The 13,692-nt window shown below is 38.2% G+C and overlaps 1 protein-coding gene, 1 long non-coding RNA gene and 1 other non-coding gene across 3 annotated transcripts in view; 1 reads left to right on the top strand and 2 right to left on the bottom strand.

Moving 5' to 3' along the window:
• The window catches only part of LOC102480455 (uncharacterized), a 178,067-nt gene extending 169,964 nt beyond the window's left edge, over nucleotides 1-8,103 (top strand). Inside the window, exon 4 of the long non-coding RNA XR_333178.1 lies at nucleotides 8,018-8,103. This is a non-coding gene — a long non-coding RNA (uncharacterized LOC102480455). The remainder of the gene's footprint in view (nucleotides 1-8,017) is intronic.
• Nucleotides 1-13,692, bottom strand: part of ADGB (androglobin) — a 189,075-nt gene that overhangs the window by 59,291 nt on the left and 116,092 nt on the right. The window contains 4 exon segments of the mRNA XM_027765632.1: nucleotides 2,628-2,765; nucleotides 3,793-3,928; nucleotides 9,329-9,496; nucleotides 11,658-11,772. Of these exon segments, the coding sequence (XP_027621433.1) occupies nucleotides 2,628-2,765; nucleotides 3,793-3,928; nucleotides 9,329-9,496; nucleotides 11,658-11,772 (557 nt within the window).
• On the bottom strand, nucleotides 1,084-1,190 carry LOC114004663 (U6 spliceosomal RNA). Its single transcript, XR_003546772.1, has one exon. It is a non-coding gene; the product is annotated as a U6 spliceosomal RNA (small nuclear RNA).

The raw sequence follows: 13,692 nt of genomic DNA, 5'->3' as shown, positions 1-13,692 counted from the left end.
CCTTTTTTTTTCTGAAAATTTTTTTTATTAATTTACATTCATTCCCTGAGCATCATCACAACATACAAAATGTGGTTTCCTATCTAGAATAAACTGGATAGTGGCTTAATCATGCATGTTATCATCCATAATATTCCATTTCTACTTTCATGTATATTCCATTGACAGCTCAAGACAGGACAAAAGTCCTTAAAACCGGACAACAAAGCTTAGAAGAAAAGCAGCAATATTTTAGTCAAGTCATAGAATGCTGTTTCATCAGTTCAGTCTCATGTACTTAATTTTCTTCTGTTTCTGTTGAGGTTCGATCTTCCAGATTGAACTCTGGGATATAATACTCAACTCCAGACTTTGTCCCTACAATTAAGTTGCCCATTTTCTTAGTTTCTGAACTCTTATTTCTGTGTGTCTGCATTTAATTTTACTGACATAGCACTCCCTTAAGAACTTCTTGGAGATCTGGCCTGGTGCTGGTAAATTCTTTCAGGTCTTGTTTATCGAGGAATGTCCATGTCTTTTCTTCCCAAATGAATGATAATCTTGCTGGGTACAGAATTCTCGGTTGAAATTGCTTTTCCCTTAACACGTTGAATATATTCTCCCATTCTTTCTTCGTTCGCATTGTTTCCGATGAGAGGTCGGTCTGCCGTTAGTCTGATGGGATATCCTTTGTAGGTAACTTGCCATTTTCCTCTTGCCAGTCTTAGAATCTTGTCTTTGTCTGTGGTTTTGGTCAATCTGGCTATAATGTGTCTTGGAGAAGATCTTCTTGGGTTGATTCTATTTGAGGTGCTCTGTACTTCTTGGGAATGGATCTTTGAGTGCCTCTCCAGGTTTGGAAAGTTTTCTCGCAGGATTTCGTGGAATAGATTATCAATGCCCTTATGAGCTTCTTCGCCTTCTGGTATGCCTATTATCCGGATGTTCGGACGTTTAATTGTATCTACTATTTCTCGGTTATTATTCTCAAATTTTTGGGCCATTTTCTCAGTCTTCGTGGTGGATTTTTCTAGGCCAGCAATTTCCTCTTCTACACCTAAGATTCTATTTTCTGTATGATCTACTCTGCTTTTAATACTTTCAAAAAATATGGAATGCTTCACAAATTTGCATGTCAACCTTGTGCAGGGGCCATGCTAATCTTCTCTGTATCATTCCAATTTTGGTATATGTGCTGCCGAAGCGAGCACTAAATGTGTATTTTTTAATAGAAAAAAAAAATCAGGTGACTATAATGCTATCATAAAACTAAGCAATGAAGTGTTTTATTTTTTCTAACTTTTGTGTACCTGTAGTTCTTACTGCTTAGTTAATATGTTGACTGTTCTCATTGAATATTCCAAATATAGACAGTATTAGTACATGTGGGGTGGAAGCAAGCACTCAGAGAGAGATTTTATTTATTTTTTTTTTTATTTTTTTTTGTCACAGAGAGCATGAACTTGCCAGGTATAGGCAGAGAATGGGAAAGTGAGAAATCACCCACTAGGGGGAATGGCTATGTCACCACAGTCCCCTCTCTATTCTCTTGGTTTCTGGGCAGGAAGAACATGTGCCTGGTATGATTCCCCAAGCTGCTGGCCTGGAACCCGGGTTGGCTGGCCATGTTGGAATCCAGCACCCCAACTACTGCCACCTGTTATCCCCAAATAGAGACATTTTTACAACAAAATGTTTCTATACTCTCTGAGAATTCTTTGGGAGACAGGATTTGTCTTATGAAAATGTCAATGAAAATCACAGAATGAAATGACTGAATAAATTTTTGCTTCTAACCATGTTTAATTTTAAGCTGATAAAATAGATGTTTTTATAAAAATATTTTATCTCATATACATAAATATATGTAAACATTTCAAAGGCATTTTATGCCTTCTAAATGTATGATACCACAGATACACATGGAGCTTCATATTATTCACTCATTCATTTCTTTGAAAAGTGGTCTAGAAATATAACAATGACTATGGTCTAGCTGACGACTGATGCAGCATCCTGCTGGGCACTGGGGAGGTTCAAAGAAAAAGACCAGTACTTCCTTCTAAAACATTCATAATCGAGGGGTATTTAAAGTGCTGGATTCCATGTGGCCAAGCACAGTTTGAGTTCCAGACCCTGTGACTTGAAATTCACACTGGGTGTGTGTGTGCGTATGTGTCCAAAATCTCTAGAGGAGAATGGAACTGAAGGGATTTTGAAGTGGCCATCAACTAAGGGGTGATTTCTCACTTTTCCTCTTCCTGTCTCTCTTAGGCAAATGTGCCCTAAAAAGACAAAACAAAATGATGAAACAAAAACCTCACAATAGATTTTGGGAAAACAAAACAAAAATTTCATAATAGTTATGGGGGGGGAAAGCTGGTCATTTGCTCATTCATTCACTTATCTATTCAGTCTGTAAACAAGTGTTTATTGTGTCATGTCTGACACTGATAAATTCTGAGAAAAAGAGAGGGAGTGTATTGACATGCTTTCTAATCCCAAGGAATTTTGGCATTCATAGAGTTAAAATGAATTAGCCAAGCCATAAAGTAGGATGACTCTAAAATACTATTCATTAGTACACACAAACAAATATTCATTCTTATTTACACAGGTCCATTTTATAGATGTTTAAAAAATTATACCTGGTATTCTGGCTTTCATAAGTAATCTAACGTAAGTCCCTCTCCACATGGCTTGAATTTTAATTGCTGCTGCTACTTCCTCAGGAGAATATTCTTTCTCACTTGCTGGTATACAAGATTTCATGTCTGTCCATTCCACTGAAAAGAGAAAAAAGAAACTTCGACCTGAAAGTTACATTTAATCCTTTTCCCAAGTTTCAATGGCTTTCACTACTAAAGCATATAAAATACCACAGTGATAGGTTTGTCATATATATAAAACACTGCTTACTATAGGTGGTGCTTTTGAGATTGGAACCATTCTGGAGAAGGGAAACAAAACATAGTGACAGTGACACCTTAATGAACCACTGTTATCATCCTTCTATGAAAGTAGCTAGAAGTTGCTCTCAGAAATAAAAGGGGAGGGGCAACAGGGAGTGAAGTGGCTAAGGCCCTGGACTCCCATGTGGTCTACTGTGGTTTGAGTCCTGGACCTTGGAACTTGAAACTCACACCTGGAACATGTGTGTACATGCCCAAAATCCCAGGAGGAAAATGGAGAAGAGTCTGCAGCATGGCCATTGCCCCAAGGGAATGATTTTTTACTTTCTGTCTGTCTCTCCAGTGAGTATAAAAGTGGCAAAGAAAACAAGGCCCTGCTGTGGAATACTGGGACCACATGGGAAGGCTAAGGATTGGGGTCCTTGGTAGGCCTGAACAGCCAAGGGTGCTCACATATGCATCCTTATTTATGGTTGGTTTGATCCTGCTAGGGCATCCCTGTATCTCCCTCACAGTTCCCCTTTCTCTCATGAAGAAAAGAAAAACATTTTTTTAAGATGAAAGAAAATGTTAAAATGGTAGGAATAGAGATTAGGGAAAGGAGGATAGTGGGGTTGTGTTGAGAGATCTTTCCAGAATTCCTCAAATCAAACACTATAGCTTAGTGACTCTGATATATAATAAAGCACTGGAATCCACAACTCCCTAGAGATGAGTAGAAGCCACTCAATAGATCCTAAGATCCCCTGGAGTTCCCTGAGCATAGCTTGAATTACCCTTCCACTGTGGTCCATGCAGAGCAGTTCTAACTTCTTCACACAAATGTTGAGTACAATTTTCTCAAATGTATCTTATTTAAGACTAAAATTCCTTGGTAAAATGTCTAACGTTAAGACAATACCTAAAGAAATCTCTTCCAAGGAGGAATCGAGTAACTCCATGTCCAAAACCAGAGCACGGAATGCAAATTTGAAGTTTGGAGATGGTTTTGTTATTTGAATTTTTTTCATTATACGCCATAAAGAAACATGAAAAACCTGAAAAAGTTAAACATACATTTATATAATTTTTAAGCCAAGAAAATACCATCACCTGGCCAGAAAGACTTAAAAAAAAAAAAAAGATACTTTAACAATAATATTAATATTTTAGATGTACACATAGTTTAACAGTAAACACTTCAATATCTAACTTAGTAAGAGACCAAATTATCACTTGATTACTTCTAATGTAATAATCACTACAATAATCACCACTATTTAGCAAGCACTAGTCACTTCAATATTTATACTAGACACCCGATGAAAATACAGCATTAATCTGGTTGAGAGGATATTGAGTAAGATTAAAAAAAATGTAATTCTGTGCTTAAGCAAGTTAAATGCCATATTTTATTGATTCTCAGACACCATCTACTTAACATACATTACTATTTCATGGGTTTCAAAAAAAAACAGAAAGAAAATATGCTGTTTAGAGTTTTTATCAGTTTCTTATCACTTAGGAGTACTTATTTCATATGGGAAGAAGCTTTTTAGATTTCTTTAGACATAGATTTTTCATCATATATTACACTTAAACATATATAAAAAAATAAACTGCATAAATTGGTTAAGTGTTCCAAAAACAAATTCATATCCAAATGTTATTCTTCCAAATCACATTTTAACTGAAAATACTTAGTGTCTGTATTTTCTCTTACACTCTTATCTTTCTCCTTGTCAAAAGCTTTGAAGACGCACCACGGCCTAAAGATTATTCTCTACTTTTGTTCGTGAGGTTTTTCCTAAGGCGCTGATTCCCAGTTTTCAAGTGCTGATGCTCGTTCATTTTTGCTTTTGCCAAGGAGAATTAACAGAAGGTTTATCAGACCACAGCCAGAACTCATGTTCTTTCTTCCAAGTTTTTTCATGGTTTCCATTCTAAAATGGTGAAGGATTCCATTTATGTTCTACCACTTAGGAAAAAACAAACAAAACCAACCAAACAAAAAAACAAAGCATAGCACATTTCTGTTGGCTTCTGTTTAGCTATTTCCATGCTCATCAAGAGTATTGAACTTGGTGGGCATCGGTTCAAGGCCCCTGGGGTACTATTTCAGGTGACTTTTAGGCAGTTGCTTCTCTTTTTCTTTTTCTGTTTTTTTCCTTGAATCCTGGGGGATTTGTGCTGGTCTGAGGAAGCGCTCCCTTTTCACATTTTTTTGAGAGGTTCTGCTATGCCATTTAATTAAATTCCCTCAAAGGATTAAGCTTTTGTCTAACAATTACACATAATTCTTTTGAAGTGGTGACAGTAGACCCCTATGAAGGGAGATTTCTATGCATGCACAGAAAATTCTCAGGCCAAATTGCCTCCAATGATTGTAAGAATAACTAATTATAGGAAATACTAATTTTCATTCTGAAGTTAGGTGTGAAAACAAATGTGCATCTTATAGTTGGTGAAACACAGGGCCCTACAAAAGCACTTGAGTATTGTAGCTCCTATTCGGTTCCATTTTCTGAGAATTCCTCACCTCTCTCCATATGTATCGAAACAGGGACCTAACCCCAGATTATCCTGCAAATAATTTGAAGTCCGGATGGAGACATTCTAAACTGGTCTCATAGGGGAAAGGGATGTAAAACTCGGTAATTATTAATGTATTTCCCATGATATGGACTGAGTAGAGAAAGTAATAGCCCAAACAGAGAATAAGTAAGAACATAGACTACCAAAGTAATCTAGCCCCTCTTTGAGGTTTCTCACTGAGTCATTTCTACCTGTAGGTGTCAAGAATATATGCCTAAGGAGCAGCAGATAGTGCAATGGTTGTTGGACTCCCATGTAGTAGACTGTGGTTCAAGTCCTAGACTAGGGGCTTGAAACTCATGCCAGATGTGTGTGCATACATGCCCAAAATCCTGAGAGGAGAATGGAGGAATGAGAAATGTAGTGTGGCCATCCCCTTGGTCTTTCTTTCTGTCTCTCCAGCAAGACACATGCCCTATAGCAAAAATTTCTCTTAAAAAAAAAAAGGAATATGTGCCTATATTTTTATAAGAAATCAACACACTCAGATCACTTTTGTGGTTTAAATGAGTCAGATGTGTTTTCTATGACATGCTGATGAAATTCCCCCAATACTTCAACAGCTAAGATGGAAATACAACAATAAATAACTAGGTTAACCCTCTTATTCTCTGTTACACTTGAGAATGTAACTTGGTCATGTTGACATTCTATGGTATATCAAAACATGAATGTTAAAGATGACAGTGAAGTCAGACCCGAGGGACCAAAAGTGACAAAGACTTCGATCCTCCATTAAGACACAAGCATGCGCTAGCATAGGAAGTACACCCTACAGCGATGCATGACCTTGCCACATTAGCAAAGGTTTTACAGGTCCAGAAGGCTGGGCCTGTGGGGACATTCTCTCTCTAAGGCAAAGGATAAGTTGATGCAACTTAGAAAGAGGTTAGTGCCAGGTAGTCATCTCTAGATTTTAGATTTTGATAGAAGGATATTCTGCTCTTGGGAACACTGTTCCCTTACATTTGTTGAGTAGCACAAAAGTCATTAGCTTCATGGGGCACAAAGAACGAGAGGACTCTATAGAAATTTGGGCATCCTAGAAAAGAAACATAATCTGATCTAATTTAGTTGCAAATATGCTAATAAAAGACTTTCCAGTGAACGCACCCATGTTATTTGCTAGCTAAAGAGCTCTATCTATGAGTTACTTTAAGTATAATGCATCTAATCTGTCTAGAATGTTATAGCAGACAAATGTGGGATTTATTGCTTTATAGGCCATGAGTCTCTGAAAATTGTCACATAGCTATGTAATTCTCAAAGTATAAAATGGAGATGTTTCATTACTGAATTATCAAACCGCTCTCTTTTGTGTAAGTGATGTGTGTATAGACACCTTACACATTAAACTAGGGTTGGTTAGAAAAGGCCCATACAAAAATAGTCTTGGTAGCAGGGATGGTGTCTATGCATGCAACCAACACCATGGACTCCTTTTTCACTCAGGATCAGTCAGCAGCAAAAACTGACCTGATCCTTTGATAATGGTACCATCCTTTGAGAAGTCCAGCCAGTCACATGGTGACAAGTTGATTTCAATATAGTTTAATGAGGACTAGTGATTCATCTTTGCTAGAACTCATACCTGCCAGAGGTAAAAATTTGCTTTCCCTGTCCTCAGCCTTTGCAGCATCATTATCCAATATGCTATAAAAAATCTGACTTACAAATATAGGATCTAGCCTAGCATAACCTCAGACCAAGGGTCATCTTATACAATGAAGATTTAACCTTTGAGGAATAGCCTGAGACTCATTAGTCCTTACATATACCATACACAAAAGTGATCAAATTTCTGTAAAATGGGGAAGGTATATGAGAAGCTCAGCTAGGAAGCCAGCCTGGAGATACCACCTTGCAACATGTACATGTTGAACTAAAGACTAATCTGCAGCATTATATCTGCATATCTTAGACACACGGGCCTGCACAGATTTCAGAGATTTAAGGTAGGAAGCCTCTCTTCCCATCATGTGCAGTGACACATTTGCAGAACCTGTGTGCTTTTCCAATGAAAGGGCATTTATTGGACTGAACTGCTATGTTCCTGGGAGGGGGGAGACAGAGGATTTTTCCACCATGAACACAACATTATTGACAATGAACCTGAACTATGATGTATGTCTGCTTGCTTTGGGTTCTTCATCCTGGTGGACAAGCTAGGGAAAAAATATATTAACATAATGGGGTGGAAGAGGACTCACACTGATCATGCAGTAACTAGGATTCCTATTACATAATGGGGTAGGGAGAATTTGGTATAGAACTCGATGGAACACTTCTTGGTACTTCTACAGTGAATAATTAATTGCAGTCATCAGGGCCTGACAAGAGTAAGGCAACCAAGGTCTTGCACTTATCATCATTAAAGATCTGGGTCACCCATCAGGCAAATAACTGGAGTACTGGCTGGAAAAGAGGGAAATCTAGATGGTTGTAGAAAAGATATGTTAAATACAAATTGTGGTCTGAGAACCAGTAGTAATAGTAGAGACTATAGTTTTCTTGTCATATGGTGATTATATTATTTATTTATTTAAATTTAGAACTTGTGACCAGTTTCCATCTTGAAGAATGGGTAACAGATTTTACTTAAGAGAAGGGGAGCACTATCGGATGAGTTGTAGAGGTAGATCATGGCAAATATGTCTAGTTTATCATTCATGCTCTAGGTAAGTGGTTCTTAACTGGAGGTGACCAGATAAAATACATGAAACTCTAAGGGGTAATACAAACTGAAAATACAAGACTTACTTCTCCCCATGCAAAGTAAGGGAAGAGGCTCCCCACACATGCTCAATGTTCTTAGAACATTTACTTCAGAAAACTTTAAATTGTGAGTTCTTTCTTCCTCTTTGAAAGAACCAGTTATTGTTTATCTTGAGAGTGTGTATGTAATAGACTCTGTATCTGTCTAACTATATAAAAGGGTGAGAATTATTTTTCTGTCTTTTCTTAGTAGATTGTCTATAATGTGAATCACATTCTGGTTCACCATTTATTCAGTGATAAATTGTTTTTCCCCTTCTTATACTTTATGAAGAGGTCCTCTAGGTTGGGAGAAGGATTTGTTTTTAGTTATATTTCCCCAATAACACCCAATACCCAGTTAAGTTTGAAAAACAGATACAATACATTAGTATAAGTAATTTTAATAAGTATGTCTTAAATACTCCACATACTATTTACATAATATTAAAATTTAATGAGAATGATGTATTTTTGTTTGCAAAATCATATTGTGAAGCCATTTTTATTTGTCACAACTGGATGCTACCAGGCATCCAATGGGTATAGACCAGTGATGTTGCTAGACATTTTATACTGCTCAGGACAACCCAAAACAAAATGATCTAATCTGAAATGTCTTAGAGTAGCTGTGGTGGACAGATCTATGTATACTCTCAGTCTCTCTTTTTAATCAAGGCTCTTTACTTCTGTCTCTCAAACTGTCTGCAAAGCCAGAATGCTGCTTAGCCCTAGCAAAGGCAGTTAGGAGGAAGTTAATGCCCCAAGAGAAACCACCTACCATTAGAGGAAAGAGTTGGGGTATGTGTGCCATAATCTCCCCATCCCTTTGGTGCCTCCCTTCTGAGGGACATCCTGCACAGTTTATAAATGTCTCCTGAATGACCGAGGAGCACACAGCTTAATGAGCATATCATTTGGTGGATTTCACTCTATTTTTCATCTTGTTCTTCCCATACTATCATTCTGCTTCTTGAAATCACTTCCCTAAAAAAAATTATCTCCATTTAGAAGATTTTCTCAGGTTGAGCTGGAAGGTCATCTAATATAAACGTGTTATTTCGAATGGGAAGTTTCCTCTCCTGAGCACCATATTGGAATAAACTTACCCTGAAGTGCTGGGCTGTTAATTCTTTATCATGGAGGGGGATAGGGTAGTGAACTGCTTGAAGATCCTTCAGAGCTATGGAAAGTTTCCCCTTATCCTTGAAATTAGCAATGACATTTCCAACAGCTTTCAAAATTATGAGAGCCTGTTCTGTGAATCTGTAGCTCTCCTGTAAAGACAAAGTACAGCAGCCATTCTCACTAGCTTTAATTTCAGTGTGATTAGACTTACATAAAAGCTATTTTCTGTAAAAATGTTAAATGCCTGGCTAATTCAATTGTTAGTAATGGAGGATGTATTTGGTCAAGGCATTTTACTAGATGCGGTGGTCTCAGAGATACAAAGGACAAAGCACAATTCCTACCTCCATGAGAACACTAGAAGAAACACCTAACTCATGCTCCGAGTCAAGGAAAGTTTCTCCATAGTATTCATAGCCAGACTTAGTGCTGAGGGGTACCTAGACATTAGTCTGACAAAAACTGTGGGGTCTGAGACTGGTAGACAAGATTTCAGGGGACAGAACTGTAAAGATCAAAGGGGACAGAGAGTGACCTAGCACAGGTACTGTCACCCTCCCCCATCAGCACTGAGGAAGCAACAAAAGGAAGAAGGAAACAAGGATTTCAGGAAGTAACTGAAACAAACAAAAATGTAGAAAATTCTGAGTTATTTGCAGTCTGTGATGGCCAGTGGACAGTCTTGGAGCTGCCCAGAACAGTGGGGGAGGGGGGGTGTGTGTCAACACCATGAAATGGGTGAAGTTAGAAGAAAACTTGGTTGAGTCTGTCTTTGCCTCTTTCCTAGAGGACACTGTGATACAATCCTTGCTCCTCAGTTCTGTGCAGAAATTTTGGGGAGGGGCCCAGCAAGCATGCCCGGGCAGTATGGATGTCTGCTGGGATAAGATGATGGAAATGGGTGCAACTGACATGCCTTACTAATGCATTTCTTCTCTATTACTTCCTTCAAATCCTCTCACAGGCTAGAAGTCTCATCTCAATGGTGTCTATCCCTGAATCCATGCCCAGAAAATTCTCAGGTAAAGTGACAGTATTGAGAGTGACCAATTACAGTTCCAAGGAGCTGAGTCTCCCTGTGTATAGGACAATCTCTCCTCTTTTGCTTCTTCATTAGAACAAAAGAAGATCAGGGCTTAAGCTTGAGCCCCAGCAATCTTCACAGAACAGAGAAGTGTTATCTTCAGAAAAATAGGAGCTCACAGACCCAAAGGACTAAACAATTAGGGAGTTAAATCACCTAAATGAAGGCTGAAAGATAAAAACAAATAAATAAGACACAATATCTAAGGTAGAGTAATTTTTAAAAAGATTAAGAATCTGAAATAATCAGAATAAATACAGTTAAGGAAATAAGAAGCATTTGCTTATAAGCTGGATCTGCTGATCTTTCTGTGCCTACTGAGCAGGAGGGAAAGATTGACAAGAGATGGCACAGACATCGAGGAGGCAGCCCAAGGAAACCATGTATACCCACTGCCTAGACATGCAGGAACACAACAGTGAGCATAGCGTAAGGGAGCTGGTCATGACCCATCATGCTCCTTGCTACAAGATATGCTGGTTGGCTTAGAGAATCCCTCTATAGAAGGTCGTGCCACTTGGGTGGTCTGTTTTGATTTGTGGGGTGTTTTTTTTTGTTTTTTTTTGTTTTTGTTTTTGTTTGTTTGTTTGGGGAAGAGTTGGTGGTGAGCATGTTTAGAACTCAGGGACTGTCAGGAATTATGTAGCAGGAAGGCCATATGCAAGTATTTCCCCAAATTCACGTGTGCAGACAGGGCATTCAAAACTAAGAGAAGCTAGAAGACTTCAGAGGAGATGCTGGCTGCATTTACCTCACCTCTTCTTTCAGTCCGTGTCAGAGAAGAGGAGCTAGAGAAACCAAGAAAGAACAGATGAAGGGGAAGTGGCAGAACCTTTCAGGAACCAACCTCTGCCCCCTGAGTCCCAGAGACACATACTCCAAATTCCTTAGGCCAAGGAAAAGATGAAGGGAACGAGATTAAAAATTTTACCATAATCAAAAGGACCAGTAATACTATGGAATCTACCTGCGGTATTAACATATATGAAAGATGAATCAAAAGGGTAGAGGTGAAGGCAGTTTTTGGAGGAAAATAAAAATGTATCTGTGTACCTACAGAGCTTAGATTGTTCCTCAGCGATGCCATTTGGGAGTTTCTTACAGAGTATGCTTAATAGTTTTGAAAGGTTAAAAAATGGTTAAGTTTAATAAACAATAGAAAAAGGATTACGTTCACTTTCTCTGCAAGTACAACACAAAAATATTACAGATGCTAAAATATTTACCGACTCAAAATTGGGCAGCACAACATCTTCATCCCCAATAACAAAAGTCACCATGCTGCAGACATGCAAGGTGTGTCCCACCAGGGAGTAGGCAGTGAAGACCAGCATGTGTCTCCTAAAGAGAATGGGTTATAGATGAGACCAAGGGCTTCCTTTGTTGTAGTATTTGCCTCAATCGGTTGTTTTATGACAGTTTGAAACTAAGAATAAATCAAAGGTTAGTTAAGACAGAAGGGTTAAAAACCTCTGAAATTTCACTTTCAAAGAACCATCAGAGGAACCAGCAGATGATGTAGTGGTTACATTGCTGGGCTCTCACATAATTGACTGTGGTTTAAGTCCTGGACCTGGCGGCTTAAAACTCCTGCCGGATGTGTGTGTGTGCACACGCCCAAAATTCCAAGAGGAGAAAGGAAGAGAAGGGATTGTACCATGGTCATCCAGCCTAGGGGGTGATTTCCCATTTTCTGTCTCCGGTGAGTGCATATACCTTATAGCAAAAATCTCAAAAAAAAAAAAAAAAAAAAAAAGAAACCATCAGAGTTGATGGAATCTTTAAGTTACTAGTAACAAAGGACAAAAATAGACTAAGCAACAAACTTGCACATATGAGAGCAATTTCTTACACAATGAGTCATGTGAAAGGCTAGTCTTGAGATTTCCCTAAATACAGTACCGTTGGCGCAGGGCTTTGTAGATTTCATTCTATCCCTTGCGAATGCATCATTTTACATGTTGTGTCTCCTACCAGGTTAAGGTATCCCTGGGAGTAGAGACATCCCCTTCTGTTATGAGAGCCTGTTCCGAACCTATATGTTGATGGATTATATCCTACCAGGGAAAATGTGGACATTGAATATTCTTTATTCAGTCCCTCTCCTTCAGTGTCTAGATAAATGAGCACTCAGACAGAGTACCTTGCTTTCTGAGGGAATCTCACCACGTCAGAGTGCTTAGCTCAGAGTGTTATTTAAGAAATGTAGACATTTCTGGAGCCAACAGATGGTATGATGGTTAGGGTGCTGGACTCCCACATGCCTAACCATGGTTCAAGTCCCAGACCCGGCTGCAGCAAACTCACACCGGGCATGTGTGAGTGCATGCCCAAAGTCCAGAGAGGAGAGTGGAGGAGAGGGGATTTTGGCATGGCAATTCTCCCTTGGTGGATGATTTCTCACTCTCTCACTGTGTCTCTGACAATTGAGTGTGCCCTATAGCAAAAATCTCTCTGTTTAAATAAAAATGTAGAAAATATAAACTTTATTGTTTTTCTAGAAATATTGGAGTATGCTATACAGTATTTTAGGAATTGATTTTGTTGCTCGGGTTTTGCTTTTTTGTATAACAACCATAGCTTTTTATCAATCCCATAGAATTAGCAGGATTCATCTTCAGGAAAAAAAACCCTGAGAGGATATTTATATCACCTGAAGTGTGATGCAATATTTTGAATTCAGTTAATCTAATCAAAACCCCTTTACATTATACATATTTTTTTTTAAAAATGGAAATGACATTTTTACCAGTTTTACCTTAAATAAAAGTATCTAACAAAACAAACTACAGGTAAAACTATAGATCAGTAGGCAGAAATGCCATGTTTCTCAACATATGTTTCAATAAAATTGAGGTTCTTGCTAAGGAATAAAAGAAGTTTCTCTGGGGCTGGCAGGTGATGTGTTGATTAGAGGCACTGGATTCCCACATGGCCAACCGCAGTTCAAGTCCCGGACCTGGTGAATTGTTTTCTCAATTTACCTTTCTTTCTATCTCTATCATGTCAAATTAAAAAAAAAAATAATAATAAGTGGAATTAAATAAATAAATAATTCTTTTTAAAAACAAACAAAAAAGACTCTTTAATGAATTACTTTTAGAAAATGCTGGATTAAGCAAGTTTAAGGAGAATTCTCTACTAGAAATTCCCAGACTCTGACAATCATGAGTCTTCCAAAAGGGCATTCAATGTACAGCATTTCACAATGTATTTGTGTAGTTCTTTTTCTCAAGAATCACAATAATACTGGGTTGTAGG

The sequence above is a fragment of the Tupaia chinensis genome, unplaced genomic scaffold (assembly GCF_000334495.1).
Source record: "Tupaia chinensis unplaced genomic scaffold, TupChi_1.0 Scaffold000008_1, whole genome shotgun sequence".
Taxonomy (NCBI): domain Eukaryota; kingdom Metazoa; phylum Chordata; class Mammalia; order Scandentia; family Tupaiidae; genus Tupaia; species Tupaia belangeri.
This window is presented reverse-complemented; position numbering and strand designations above follow the sequence as displayed.